This window comes from Pelodiscus sinensis, chromosome 29 (assembly GCF_052426305.1).
Source record: "Pelodiscus sinensis isolate ZL-2025 chromosome 29, ASM5242630v1, whole genome shotgun sequence".
Lineage (NCBI taxonomy): Eukaryota > Metazoa > Chordata > Testudines > Trionychidae > Pelodiscus > Pelodiscus sinensis.
This window is the reverse complement of record NC_143080.1, coordinates 10,576,360-10,591,772: the sequence shown is the minus strand read 5'-3', so window position 1 is coordinate 10,591,772 and position 15,413 is coordinate 10,576,360. Positions and strand designations below refer to the sequence as shown.

The 15,413-nt window shown below is 46.6% G+C and overlaps 1 protein-coding gene across 16 annotated transcripts in view; it reads right to left on the bottom strand.

The window, feature by feature from the left end:
- Positions 1 to 15,413, bottom strand: part of MARCHF10 (membrane associated ring-CH-type finger 10) — a 114,026-nt gene that overhangs the window by 83,934 nt on the left and 14,679 nt on the right. For all 16 annotated transcript variants that reach the window (XR_012898013.2, XM_089773924.1, XM_089773922.1 and 13 more), the window contains one exon: positions 7,001 to 7,156. Coding sequence is in view for 15 of the 16 variants with exons in the window: in XM_089773924.1 (XP_089630050.1) it covers positions 7,001 to 7,156 (156 nt within the window). In the remaining variant the exon portion in view is untranslated. The remainder of the gene's footprint in view (positions 1 to 7,000; positions 7,157 to 15,413) is intronic.

Sequence of the window (15,413 nt, the reverse complement as noted above, 5' to 3'; positions counted from 1 at the left end):
TGAGCTACCCCTCCCCCCAGCCCACTACTCCTTACTATTTATCCATGTGGGCACCAAGGATACTGTGACATATGACCCTGAGTGGATCTCTGAGGACTATATGGGTCTGGGAGAAGGGTAAAAGAATTTGGGGGCATAAGTGGTGTTTTAGTCCATCCTCCTTGTTAAAGGAAAAGGCCAGAGTATGGATATAATCTGGTTAACCAGATAAGGAGAGCTTTAAACTAGCCCCTGAGGGGAATGGTGACAAAAATCCAGCCAATGTACATTTGGGCTCAGGTAATACAAACAAGTAAAGAAGGTTAACTTCTACAGAAGTTAACGAAATTACAACTGCAGTAAAAAGGCAAAAAGAAAAGGAATAGGACCACCTACAAAGTATCGTCAATGACTGTATATAAATGCCAAGAGTATGTGGAACAAGCAGTATGAACTGCAAGTCATGGTACATGGAAACAATTGATTTAACTGGCATCACAGAAACTTGGTGGGACAGCCATCATGATTGGAGAACCATCCCTGGGGCATATAACTTGTGCTGAACAGATAACTATGGGTAAAAAGGTCAAAAAAAAAGATCAAGTACATTGTGGGTCCGCTGCTCAGTGGAGAAGATATGCTGGTAATGGAACATGATAGGGAGCATCCTTTGCTTCAGTCGTCTCATAAAAAATAGCATGTAACTGTGACTGTTTCTGAAGTTACTATAGATAATAAAGGGAAAGGGATGCAGATCGGGATAAGTAAAGAACGCATCAGAGATCTTCTGACAAAGTGAGGCTGGATGCTATTCACCCGAGGGTACTAAAGCAGTCAGCTAAAAAAAATCTTAGCACCACTGACAATAATATTTACAAATTCAAAGATGATAGGAGAGGTTCTGGAATGCCAATTTTGGAAAAGGAGGTCCTGGGAAACTATAGACCAGTCACCCTGATCCTGATACCTGGGGAGCTAATACAGCATTGTATAAACCATCCATTTATGAAATACCTGGAGGATGAAGGGATAATCATGTGCAGCTTGATTTCCTCTTTAACAGGTAACTGATTTTGTGGATAGAGGAATGGGATGGACATAATATACCTGGATGTCATTATGTCATTAATGCTTTTCACACTGTTGCACATGACATTCTGATAAATAAGCTGAAGAAATGCAAGCTTGACAGAACTACCATTAAGTGAATACATAACTATTTAAACAACTTCAAACAAAGAATAACTATTAATGAAACTAGCCAATAGTCTGTCATAAGATGGGATTTTTGGGTCTCTCCTCCACATCTCTCTCTCCCGCCTCCTACTGCCTCCCCCCCCCCTCTCAGCTCTCCTCCGCCTCCTGCTTCTCTCTCCATCTCTCTCTTTCTCTTCTCCTTCTGCTCTTGCCTCTCACTTGGGGGACTGTGGAGCCCAAATGGTCACTTGCGCCACTTGCTCCAACACGGCAGCCCTGCTAAGCGGCGCAGAAGTCATCCGAGTGCCACAGCAGGAGGTGAAGGGGGGGCGGGGCGGTGATGTACATGGCCAGGGGACGGGGCCTGGCCATGTACGTCACCGCTCCACCCCCTTTCACGCCCCCTTTCGCCTCCTGCTGTGGTGCTCGGCTGACTTCTGTGCCACTCTGCCGGGCCGCTACAGGGGAGCCCAAATGGCTGCTTGTTTCGCTTGCTCCCCTGCAGCAGCCTGGCTGAGCATCGCAGAAGTCAGCCAAGCCCCACAGCGGGAGGCAAAGGGGGGCGGAGCGGTGATGTTCACGGCCAGGGGGAGGGGCTTGGAGCCACTGTCACACTGCATGTCACCCCCTGCCCCCCTTCGCCTCCTGCCATAGCGCTTGGCTCACTTCTGCACTGCTCAGTTGGGCCGCTGTGGGGGAGCAAGCGAAGCAAGCAGCCGTTTGGGCTCCCCTGCAGCGGCCTGGCTGAGCAGCACAGAAGCCAAGCGCCATGGTGGAAGGTGAAGGGGGGTGGGACGGTGACGTACATGGCCAGGCCCCACCTCCGGCCGTGTACATCACTGCCCCACCCTCCTTCCCCTCCCGCCATGGAGCATGGCTGACTTCTGCGCTGCTCAGCCGGGCAGCCACGGGGGAGTAAGCAGTGCAAGCGGCCGTCTGGGCCCCACGCTCCACATGCAGCATGGGGGTGCTGGCTGAGCAGCACAGAAGTCAACCAAGCACCATGGCAGGAGGCAAAGGACGTGACTCAGGCAACAGCACCACCCAGAGGCAACAGCCAGCATTTCAGCGTTACAGAGTCTCAGACATTGGTCTACTATATATATGATGATGGATTGGAAGGAAGTCTCAAGAGGGGTTCCACAGGTATCTGTTCTGGATACAGTGTTAATATACATCTTTACAGATTTAAACAGATAGATCAATTTTGCAGATGACACAAAACTAGAAGTAGTTGCCAATACTTTGGAGAATAGAGCTGAAAGTCAGAGGGAGCTTGGTAAATTGCAAAACTAAATGCACAAACACAAAATGAGGGACAAATCGCTTGGCAGGAGCACTGTTGAGAAAGATCTGGGAATTGTAATGGATCACGGCCTTAATAGGAACCAACAATACGATGCTGTTTCAAAAAAGCAAATACAGTTTTAGGTAGCATTAACAAGGCATAGCATGAAAGTCATGATAGGTTATAGTATTGCTCTACTCAGTGTTAATTAATCCTCATCTAGAATACTGTATCCAATTTTGGTGACCAATATATAGAAAGTATGTACAGAAATCAGAAAGGATCCAGAGGAGAGCAACAAGGATGATCAAAAGCATAGAATGCAATATAAGCAAAGGCTGAAGGAATTGGGTATGTTTAGTTTGGAAAGGAGAGTAAATGGAGATAGGATAGCAGTCTTCTGACACTTGAATGACTGCCACAAAAAAGATGAAGAAAAGTCATTCTCTTTTGCCACAGAGGGCAGGACAAGAGGCAATGGCCTTTCTACTTTTGCCCATACATACTTATTTTGTGATATGTGTTGTGGTCCAGTGATCAGTCAAAGTCTTTTGCAGATGATCATGATTGAGATGGCTGAAAGATGTTTTTGTGAGTATTCAATCTACTACTCATAAGCAAGGTGATTTGCAGAAAAGTCATCATGGAGTTAATTTTTGCTGATTGAGGTAATCCATGTTATTTATTACACTAATATGCAATTTTTGCCAATATCGTCTATCTGCTGAGTTTGTTGACTTCTTCCTGGGAGACAGGAGCATTTCATTGACTTTTTTTGAGACTCTCCCAGGGATATTAATTTTTCCTTCTCAACTTCCAGGCTGCTAGACATAGCAAGTTGGACTTAGGGTTAGCAAGTTAGCAATTTGTCCTGCATCAGAAAAAGTCTTTGACTTGAGACAGCACCACCACAAATGTTATCTGTGTTTGTCTTAAGTTCAAGACAGACAGCATCATCTGTCAGAAACAACTATTATCACTGTGACCCATTCCATAGCGATCTTTTGTCTTTGCCAATAATAAAATGGAAGGAAAGGCACTGAATCTCTCAATCTGATGAAGAAAAATATTTTTTTTCTCTTTGACTTAGTCAAATAAAGCTATCTTCAGAGCTCCAGAGATCTGGGCAATGCTTTTGAATACCTCCCTATTCAGACACAATTGCCCAGGTTCTATCTCCTGTCTGTCATGGGGGTTACTACTGAAGAGATTAATTGAGCTATGAGAGTGTCTGCAGGGCTACTATCAACAATAAGCACAGGCAGGTGGGGTTCAAGCAGGACATAACATGGAGACATATACTCTCCCCATGATCTTGAAGGAAACCCATAATGATTGTGTGTGAAAGGAACCTGGTGTTTCCATGACAAATTCACTTACCCCCACTTTAATTAGAGATTTAGTCTGAGACACAAGAAAATCTGGGAAACTGTTAGTAATAGTTCTGCATACAATACATTTTGAAAAAGCTATAGTATGTAGTGCCAAATCCTGTGAGCAGTTGTGCATTGTTTATAATGAGACCACATAGTACATATGGTTTTTTAATGTCACAAAACATGAAACCAAAACAATAATTTTGGAACAGATATAAGCCATCCACTTTCAGAGCTGGAAGAAACTTTCTTGGGAGCATGTATTCCATATTTGCCTACTGCAGAGTTTCTTGTACCTTCCTCCAAAGAAGCTAAGTCTAAGCAGTGTCAGGCCATGCCTATACTAAACAGAGGATCAATGTCGCAGAGGTCAAACTTCTGGAGTTCATTTTAACACTAAATAGAACACTGAGGGCAAACAGTTGACTCCAGAACTTCTCACTGTGGGGGCACTGGAGAAATTCATCTTAAGATACATTAACTACAGCTACATTATTTACATAGCTGGAATTGCATATCTTAAACCAACCTTCTGGTTTAGTATAGATCTGACCTCAGAGACAGATACTGAACTAGTATCTGGGTCAGATCCGGGTTGTCATTCCTATGTACCTATCTCTTTTTAATGTCTATTCCATGTTGATATATTTTGAAAATGTTTAAATCAAGAATTGGCAAATCCATATTCTATCTCTTGCATGGCATTTATCTGCAGCTCCCTGGCTCTTCAGCAGCTCCTCTTCTACTGTCAAGGGACAAGATATCTTTTAGCTTCACAGTAACCATAGCAATTACTGAATATATTTGTGTACTAGTGTGAAGGGGTTTACCCTCTTGCAAGCGTTATATACTCGAGGGTGTGTCTGCAACTTCTTTACCTGACTCGCTCTGGGAATGGAGGTATCCCAGAGACCAGGCTTTTTCTTATCCCCCTTTTGTAACTTTTGAGGGTTTGGGGGGGACCCAGGCCCTCCTGCTTCTCTGGGTCCCAGCTCAGGGACCCTGTAAGTAGCAGTTGCCTGCAGAGTATCACTGTGGTCCACTGCTTTCTCATTCCTTGGGCCACTTCCCCAGGAAGCTGCCTTGTTCAGCCCTTTCTCTCAGGGCTTTGCGGTGAAGTTCTTCCTGCCCCCTGTCCTGGGTTCTACACGTTGTTTTAGTCTGTTAACAGATAGTCTTCAGCCCCTGGACTTGGATGCCTACCAGGTCTGAAGTCCAGTTCCCACTTGGAGCTGTCCAAAGTGCTGCTATCCTCCCAGTCAGTCCCTAGGTCTGCCTGGGTGGAGCTTCACTAAGGAAGTGCCAGGCCCTGGCCCAGCAGCTTCTTTTAGATCAGCTTGCTGGGTCCTGACTGGCTGCAGCAGAAGCCACCACTTTAGTCTGCCTGGTGGACCTCTTTTCTGCCCTTCTCCCTGGGTGGGTGTGGCAAGGCCATCAGCCTTTCAGCAGGAGGCTTCAGGCCTAGTCCACCCCATCACAACAAGACAAACAATTTATACACAAGTCAAAATGTGTACATATTGTCAAATAGGTCTGTATATTTCAGCACTTAAAATGTGAATATATTTGGGGAAAAAACTGAATCCACTTAAAGTATTTATTCTTTCCCTGGTAATTATCCATCTGTTGAGTCACTAGCTCCACATGCGAGGAGGACGCAGTACACTGAATATTGACATATTTTTTGCACCTAAACTGGCCACAATTTAAACTTATATTAGATTTCAGATTTTAAGTGTGTCATGCTAGAAACAACATGCTGAAGCCAGATCATAATCATATCCCCTCTGGTGATCAGTTAGTTCCAAACCTATACTGCAGAAATAACAGAAACACTGATTCTGAATATTGGCTTGAGGAGAACAATGCACGTTGCAGGCCCCTCGAGGGTGGTAAAGGCAGCTTTATTTGCTCTTCTCAGTGCCTGAAGGTTGGAGGGATCCAATTCTGACCCCAGTTAAAAGCAGCTGCAGGACTGCTCTAAGAGAACTCTGAGGGTGCTGGAGATACCCTGCACTGAGATCATATGTAGCTGCCTATTAGACCAGCTTTGAGGGTCCTTTGTGCTGCCATATTTACACAAAACTGCTTTAGTAGGACCAATGATCTGGCTCACTGTTTGACATATGGAAAGATTCCACAGATATGGAAGAATTTAATATTCAGTTTGCTAGAAGATTTTTCTGATGTTGCTCAGATCCTTAACTCAATTAATTTTCATTTTTTGGGAAATAAAATGAAAATCTACATACTTCATTTAAATCATTGCTCTGGAGTGGAGCTGAAGATGAGAGGTTTAGTATGCAGGCTGCCCCAGGGAGAGAAGGCACTCTCTCCGCAGCAACTTGGGGCCAGGTGAAAAATGCCTCTCTATGGCCACTGCGGCTTCAGGGGCACAGCTGAGGGAGGGGTGAATGTCCCTCAGCTGGGGCAGATCCACGTTCATCTGCCCCCTCTGCTCCCTAGCCAGAGTGAGGAAAGCAGCAAACAGTGCACTTTCCCCTTGCTCCCTGACAAGGGAAACAGTAAGCAATGTTCCCATACAAATCAGGGTTGGGGAGAGCTTCAGCCAGCCCCTTTCACCTGCCTGGTAACTCTGTCTCTTTTCTGTTTGATTTTATGAGAAGCAATCCCATTCCAGGCACATCCTGTTTTCATGGTACAACCAAACACTTATCTTGCTTTTAAGTTATGATAAGAGGAAGCTGCATACTTAATTTGACAGTCCTAACTCTTACCATTTACCAGGAATTCAAGGAGAAAACACAGACAGACAGACAAACAAACTCTCTAAAATATATAGTAGACTGGCAAATCTCCTGAAAACTGCCATTAAATTCACTATCACATTTTAAAACTATGTAGCTATTCTATAATCGAACAATGAGCAAATGCTACTTATCCTATCCAGTATCCCCCTTAAAAATGATAACATGTCCATAATTTGACAGGAAAAAATAAAGTCACTGGAATGCAACACTCAAAGGCTCAATGTAAAAGTAAATATTTTGGCTGTTCCTCACCGATCATTTTTTATTAACTGCTTCCCCTTCTCCCTGGAATTTTATGCAGCGGCAGACCATTACTCTCTAACAATATTCTGTTCTACTTGACTTTATCTTTTAAGTTATCAAGCGTGCGTGACCTATGGTTTAAGTACCTGTCTGGTAGCTGGTATGCCTGATATCCATGGTCTTTCATAACTGCGTGTAGCATAGATGGAAGATAGAGTTTTCTGTCTCTGTTCTTGTCTGGCATGTTGCTCTCGTTTCCTCTCAGTCTGTTCTCTATTTTGTTCCTGTCTTCTCAGGCATGCCTAAGGGGAAAAATACATTCTTTGTCTGGAATGAGAGAGACAGATTACCTTCCAAATAACTTGCTTCTTAATTCTAGCACAGTGCATGCAGACAAGACAATCTCATTTCCAATTGTGCTGTACTCATACCTGTCACAAAACACATCTTAGGATGAAAAAATTAACCTACTGAAAGTTTAAGCCTAATACTCATTAGAATAATTATCTAACCTGGCGCTTCAATAAATGCTGGTAAATGTAAACAACTCACTAAACTCCATGGGTGTATGTGTACATATGCCCCCCCCCCCACACACATGCACTCATCTATTTTAGGATTTTTTATAGTGTAACTCACACACCTATTGTGGTTCACTGTCCCATGCAGTGACACTTAGACCACAGCAACAGATAACAGCAAGAGACCTCTATGGCCTAGGCTGAGGGCCACCTGGCTTTATAGTTCAAGCTTTAGAGGCTCCTACATTGAGATCCCAGGTTCAAATCTGCCTGGTGGCAGTTACAATACCATGTATCACCACTGAATCAAAGTATTTTCCAATTAAATAAAATGTGCAAGATGAGGTACAGGCAGTCCCCGAGTTACGAACGGGGTTTGCTCCGCGTCTCCCTGGTCTGCTGGAGATCAGCAGACCAGGGAGACGGGGAGCAAAGCCTCTGAGGACGCCGGCAGCGGGACAGCCATGGTGCGTCTGGGCTGTCCGCTGCTGGCGTCCTCAGAGGCTTTGCTCCCCGTCTCCCTGGTCTGCTGGTCTCCAGCAGACCAGGGAGACACGGAGCAAACCCCGTTCGTAACTGCGGCGCACGCGAGCAGCGGACAGCCCAGACGCGCCGCGGCTATCCCGCAGCCGGCATCCTCAGAGGCTTTGCTCCCCGTCTCCCTGGTCTGCTGGTCTGCTGGAGAGCTACGGCGCGTCTGGGCTGTCCCGCTGCCCCCGTGCTCCGCGGCTTTGCTCCGGACGCCCCAGGAGTCTGTTTTCGGATCGGCTTTGTTTCACATCTTCATCAACGATTTAGATATTGGCATAGAAAGTACACTTATTAAGTTTGCAGATGATACCAAGCTGGGAGGGCTTGCGACTGCTCTGGAGAACAGGATCATAATTCAAAATGATCTGGACAAATTGGAGAAATGGTCTGAGGTAAACAGGATGAAGTTTAATAAAGACAAATGCAAAGTGCTCCACTTAGGAAGGAACAATCACTTTCACACATACAGAATGGGAAACGACTGTCTAGGAAGGGATCATGGGGTTATAGTGGACCACAAGCTGAATATGAGTCAGCAGTGTGATGCTGTTGCAAAAAAAGCAAACACGATTCTGGGATGTGTTGTGAGCAAGACACGAGAATCATAGAATAATAGGACTGGAAGGGACCTCGAGAGGTCATCGAGTCCAGCCCCCCGTCCTCAAGGCAGGACCAAGCTCCGTCTACACCATCCCTAACCTGTTCTTAAATATTTCCAGAGAGGGAGATTCCACCACCTCCCTTGGCAATTTATTCCAATATTTGACCACCCTGACAGTTAGGAATTTTTTCCTAATGTCCAATCTAAACCTCCCCTGCTGCACTTTAAGCCCATTACTCCTTGTCCTGTCCTCAGAAACCAAGAGGAACAAATTTTCTCCTTCCTCCTTGTGACACCCTTTTAGATATTTGAAAACTGCTATCATGTCCCCCCTTAATCTTCTTTTTTCCAAACTAAACAAGCCCAGTTCATGAAGCCTAGCTTCATAGGTCATGTTCTCTAAACCTTTAATCATTCTTGTCGCTCTTCTCTGTACCCTTTCCAGTTTCTCCACATCTTTCTTGAAATGTGGCGCCCAGAACTGGACACAGTACTCCAGCTGAGGCCTAACTAGTGCAGAGTAGAGCGGCAGAATGACTTCACGAGTTTTGCTTACAACACACCTGTTGATACAACCTAGAATCATATTTGCTTTTTTTGCAACAGCATCACACTGTTGACTCATATTCAACTTGTGGTCCACTATGACCCCTAGATCCCTTTCCGCCATGCTCCTTCCTAGACAGTTGCTTCCCATCTTGTATGTATGGAACTGATTGTTCCTTCCTAAGTGGAGCACTTTGCATTTCTCTTTATTAAACCTCATCCTGTTTACCTCTGACCATTTCTCTAACTTGCTAAGGTCATTTTGAATTATGTCCCTATCCTCCAAAGAAGTTGCAACCCCACCCAGTTTGGTATCATCTGCAAACTTAATAAGCGTACTCTCTATCCCAATATCTACATCATTGATGAAGATATTGAACAGTACGGGTCCCAAAACAGACCCTTGAGGAACTCCACTTGTTATCCCTTTCCAGCAGGATTTAGAACCGTTAACAACAACTCTCTGACTACGGTTATCCAGCCAATTATGCACCCACCTTATCGTGGCCCTATCTAAGTTATATTTGCCTAGTTTATCAATAAGAATATCATGCGAGACCGTATCAAATGCCTTACTAAAGTCTAGGTATATGACATCCACCGCTTCTCCCTTATCCACAAGGCTCGTTATCTTATCAAAGAAAGCTATCAGATTAGTTTGGCATGACTTGTTCTTCACAAACCCATGCTGGCTATTCCCTATCACTTTATTACCTTCCAAGTGTTTGCATATGATTTCCTTAATTACCTGCTCCATTATCTTCCCTGGGACAGACGTTAAACTGACCGGTCTGTAGTTTCCTGGGTTGTTCTTATTCCCCTTTTTATAGATGGGCACAATATTTGCCCTTTTCCAATCTTCTGGAATCTCCCCTGTCTGCCATGATTTTTCAAAGATCATAGCTAAAGGCTCAGATACCTCCTCTATCAGCTCCTTGAGTATCCTGGGATGCATTTCATCAGGACCTGGTGACTTGCTGACATCTAACTTTCCTAAGTGATTTTTAACTTGTTCTTTGTGTATCCTATCTTCTAAACTTACCCTCTCTCTGCTTGTATTCACTACGTTAGGCACACCTCCAGACTTCTCGGTGAAGACCGAAACAAAGAAGCCATTGAGCATCTCCGCCATTTCCAAGTTCCCTGTTACTGCTTCTCTCTCCTCACTGAGCAGTGGGCCTACCCTGTCCTTGGTCTTCCTCTTGCTTTTAATGTATTTATAAAAGGTCTTCTTGTTTCCCTTTATGCCTGTAGCTAGTTTGATCTCATTTTGTGCCTTTGCCTTTCTAATCTTGCCCCTGCATTCCCGTGTTGCTTGCCTATATGACGAGAAGTCATTCTTCTGCTCTACTCTCCACTGGTTAGGCCTCAGTTGGAGTACTGTGTCCAGTTCTGGGCACTGCATTTCAAGAAATATGTGGAGAAATAGGAGAGGGTCCAGAGAAGAGCAACAAGAATGATTAAAGGTCTAGAGAACAGGATCTATGAAGGAAGGCTGAAAGAATTGGGTTTGTTTAGTTTAGAAAAGAGAAGATTGAAGGGGGACAAGATAGTGGTTTTCAGGTATCTAAAAGGGTGTCATAAGGAGGAGGGAGAAAACTTGTTCATCTTGGCCTCTGAGGATAGAACAAGAAGCAATGGGCTTAAACTGCAGCAAGAGAGGTTTAGGTTCGAAAAAGTTCCTAACTGTCAGGGTAATCAAATACTGGAATAAATTGCCCAGGGAGGTTGTGGAATCCCCATCTCTGGAGATATTTAAGAGTAGGTTAGATAAATGTCTATCAGGGATGGTCTAGACCGTATTTGGTCCTGCCATGAGGGCAGGGGACTGGACTCGATGACCTCTTGAGGTCCCTTCCAGTCCTAGTATTCTATGATTCTATGAACTTGACAGGGAACAAACAACAAATTTAAAAAAACCTTTAAAAATACAGTAAAATTCTCACACTAAAACAAAAACCATCCCCACCATGTATTTTAAGTGTAACACTACTGCCCTATGTCCTGTGAGTTACTTAAAATTAAGCTGAACTGAGAAGTAAATTAGCACAATTTGAAGTGCCTGTTTCATTCCAGCTTGTTGATCTCTGGTATGGTTTCTACATTTTCTTTTACTTATTAAGATTATGGCTTTTTTATAGTTCTAAAAATTCAGGTCTGAGACTGCAACTATGACAGGTTCAAAAACAATAAGGGAGAGACTCATATATCTGATTAATTGCTTCAGCCTGGCAAACAATAGCCTTTGAATTTTCTTTAAAGACGCTGGGGCATGTGTGCAGCGCGGCCGACCGTGAGCAGGTGCTTGGGCACATGTGCAGAGCCGCTGGCCATGAGCAGTCTAAGCGCGCGGCTCAGAACTAGCAAGAGCAGCATTTCTTTAAGCAAAGAGCCACATGCAGCTCAACAGCAGCATGTTGGCCACTCCTGTATTAGGGCATAAGCTTTCATTGGTAAAACCCACTTCATCAGATGAATTGGAGTGGAGTTTATAGAGGTCTGGGTAGATATAAGGACAACAAAAGAAAGAAGGTACTTGTGTAAATGAGGCTAATCAAGTCAGAGTGGAAGTGGCTCATTCACAGTTGATGTGGAAATGTGGATTCATTCACAGTTGATGTGGCAGTTCATGTGGAAATGTGGATATCAAGAGAGGGGAAATTGCCTTTGTAGCACCACCAGTTAAGATCCTTATTCAATCCTAAACAGAGGGCAAATGAACTCCAGTTCAGCTGTCTCCCTTTATAATTGGGCATTGAAATTCTTTCGTAGAAGGATGGCTACTTTTAAATCCATTACTGAATGTCCAGGGAGGTTAAAGTGTTCCCCTACAGCAGTGGTCTCCAACCTTTTTACACCCAAGATCACTTTTTAAATGACAGACCAAGCCAAGATCTACCGCTCCGCCCCTTCCTTGAAGCCCCACCCCTTCCTTGAAGCCCTGCCCTCTCTATTCTTCTTCTCTCAATCACTTGCTATACCCGATATTTATACTGCTGCTTTTTTTTTTCAATTCTTCTGTAGGAAGAGGTTTTTCCAACATTTGGCCTGTCTAGACTGGACCAAATATCAGAAAACCCCCTTCTTTTGGAAGCCCCCTTATTCCTCGTGGAAAGAGGAATATAGGGGTGACAGAAAGAGCATGTTTGCTCTTCCACTAAAAAAAGCGGAAGAACAAACACATCCCTGGATGCAGAAGATTGTTTCTGGGATATCTCCAGACTCCTGAAAAACTCCTGCAGTCTAGCCGTATCCTCGCTGGGTTGAGACAGGATGTGTAGGCTCTGAGGTGGGAATGAGGGATTTGGGCGTGGGAAGGGGTGAAAGATGCAAGCTCTGGGAGGAAATCGGGACGCAGGAGGAGGTGGAGAAGGGGACGCTGGCTCGGGAAGGGGGCTCCAGGCTGGGCAGTGTTGGGGTACTAGGCAAGCCACAGGCTTGTGGATGTGAGGGTGCAGGAATTTGGGTTGGGGTATGTAAGGGGCTCAGGGTAGGGGGTTCCAGTGTATGATAGGCTCAGATCTAAGGTCTGGGGGAAGGGGGAGTGCAGGAGTGGTTGTGGCCAGATGGGGGCTTGGCCCCAATTGGGGGTTTGTTGGCCAGGCTTCATTTTTAAATAAAATACTATGTCAAACACAAAAAGTTTCTGCATTGTCTTTATTTATGATAGGGGCAAGGAACCTGTCTTGAGTCAGAGGTCACTGACCCACAGAAAAATCAGTTGGGAGCAGGGAATATGGTACTGGGGAAGGGTGCTAGTGGGTGCTGGGGCAGGGAACAGGGTGCCAGTGGGGGTAGGGTTCTGCGGCTGGGGGCAGGGGAGAGGGAACAGGGTGCCGGAAGGGCAAGGGACAGGTTTCTGCAGCAGGGGACAGGTTTCTGCAGCAAGGGGCAGAGTGCCAGTGGGGGACAGGTTTCTGCAGCGGAGGACAGGTTTCTGTAGCGGGGGACAGAATGCCGGCAGGCAAAAGGTTTCTTCAGCGGGGGGCAGGGTGCTGGGGAGGCAGGTTTCTGCTGGGGGGGCAGGTTTCTGCAGTAGGGGGTAGGGTGCCAGGGGGCAGGTTTCTGCAGGGGGGACAGGTTTCTTCAGCAGGGAGGCAGGGGGGGCCAGAGTTCTGTGGCTGGGGGCAGGGGAGAGGGAACAGGGGGGGCAGAAGGGCGGGGACAAGGTTCTGCAGCATGGGACAAGGTTCGGGGGCAGGGGAGAGGGAACAGGGTTCAGGGGCAGGGTGCCAGTGGGGACAGGGAGTCCCCTACACCAGCCTCGGAGGGACGCCTCCATTGCGTGCTCCCTCTGGGGCTGACCCTGCCCCCCCCCCCCCCGCGGAGGAAGGAAGCCCCATCGCATGCCTCCACCAGACCTGACTCTCCCCCACCCCCCTGCGGAGCAGAGAAGCCCACACACGCGACCCCTCATGGCCGACCCCCTCCCTCCCCCACGGAGCAGGGAAGCCTTCATTACGCTCTCCCTCCGGGACTGACCCCCCCCTCCCATGGAGGAAGGAAGCCCCGTCGCGCACCTCCGCCAGACCTGACTCCTCTCTCCCCCCCCCCATGCAGCAGGGAAGCCTGCACACATGACCCCTCAGGGCCGACCCCTCCCCCCCCCGCAGAGCAGGGAAGCCTCCGTTGTGCGCACCGTCTGGGCCTGGCTCCCCTCTCCCGCAGAGAAGGAAAGTCCCAGCGCGTGCCTCCAGGGACTTGCGCGGTAAGTTCCCAGAATGCCAGGGAGCTGGGGCAAGGAAGCAGCTAGCGCATTTCCGGAACCCCAGAAGTGACTTCCATCCACCCCACAGGAAGTTGCCACTACCTCCATTGTTGCTTGAGCTAGGCAGTAGGGCTTCTTGGGGGTGGAGGAAAATGGGGGGCCCAGAACGCCGCACGATTGACTGGTCGAGGCCTCGGGATCGACCAGTCAATCGCGATCGACTGGTTGGTGACCACGTCTCTACAGGATTATGTATGTTATCATTCCTGATGTCTGATTTGTGTCCATTTGTCCTTTGGCATAGAGACTGTCTGATCTGGCCAATATCTACGGCAGAGGGGCATTGCTGGTACTTGATGACATATATCACATTAGTGAATGTGCAGGTGGATAAGCCATTGATGGTGTGGCTTATGTGGTTAGATCCTGTGATGATGTTGTATGTGTAGCCATGTGTACAGATTTGGCAAGAGGGTTTGTGACAGGGATAGGTTCCTGGGTAGGAGTTTTTGTGGTGTAATGTGTGGCTGCTGGTGAGTATTTGCTTTAGATTGGGGGACTGTCTGTAGGCAAGGACTGGCCTGTCTTCTCAAAGTTTGTGAGAGTGAAGGATTGTTTTCCAGGATAAGCTGTAGACTGGAGGGGTTTTAGCTGGGGGCTTTAGGTGATAACCAGTGGTTATCCAGTGGTGTTCTATTATTTTCTTTTTGGGGCATGTCCTGATAGTGATATTGCTAAATCCTAAAAATATTACATTAATCCGAACAGATAAATGAAAATTATAAATCCCGTTCTTCAAGATGCTGAGCACAACCTGACTACCACTGACATCAGTGAGAACTGAAGGTATTCAGCACATCACAAACAAAGGTTCAGATCTCAAATGTGTTTAGGTGCCGAACTTCCACTGAGGATCTGGAAGAAAGCCTCACTTGAAGTATGTGAATAGAGTAATTCCATTGACTTCAATGAAACTACTCACATGTTAGGCACTGAGCCAGAAGGGGCTAATAAGGGTGTGTGCTCTCAATCAGCCCACCTTGCTACACCTGCAGTATGTCTTCAGCCTGGAAAGGGTGAGTAGAAAAAGGCTGAATCACAGAATCATCGAATACTAGAACTGGAAGGAACCTCAAAAGATAATCAAGTCAAGTCCCCTGCCCTTATGGCAGAATCAAGCATGATCTATCTCAGGCCTAGGCAAAATACGGCCTGCGGGCCACATCCAGCCCACCAAGCTACTGGATTCAGCTTGCGGAGATAGTGGGGAGCCCAAGGCAGGCTCCCCTGCTTGCCCCGCAGCCCCACATGCTGCTCAGAATCACTGCTGCGGGGAGCTTTCTCTTTGAGTCCAGAGGAGAGGGGGAAGATTCAGATGCTGCTCCTGCCTCCAACACAATCCCATTGGTCGGTTTCTGGACAGACACTGGCCAATGGGAGCTGCCTGTTTGAATAACAGGCAGCCACGAAGCACAACCCTCCTGCTCAGTTACTTACTCAAGCACATGGCCAAGTAGGCAGAAACATTTTAAGCTCTGCAAACCTTTAGCTCTACAGGCAGGCTGCTTTGGCTGTTGTCTGGTAAGACGCCTGGTGAGAACCTGCCTCTGGCACCTCAGCCCCTCCTTTCCCCAACCCTTTTCCCCACACTC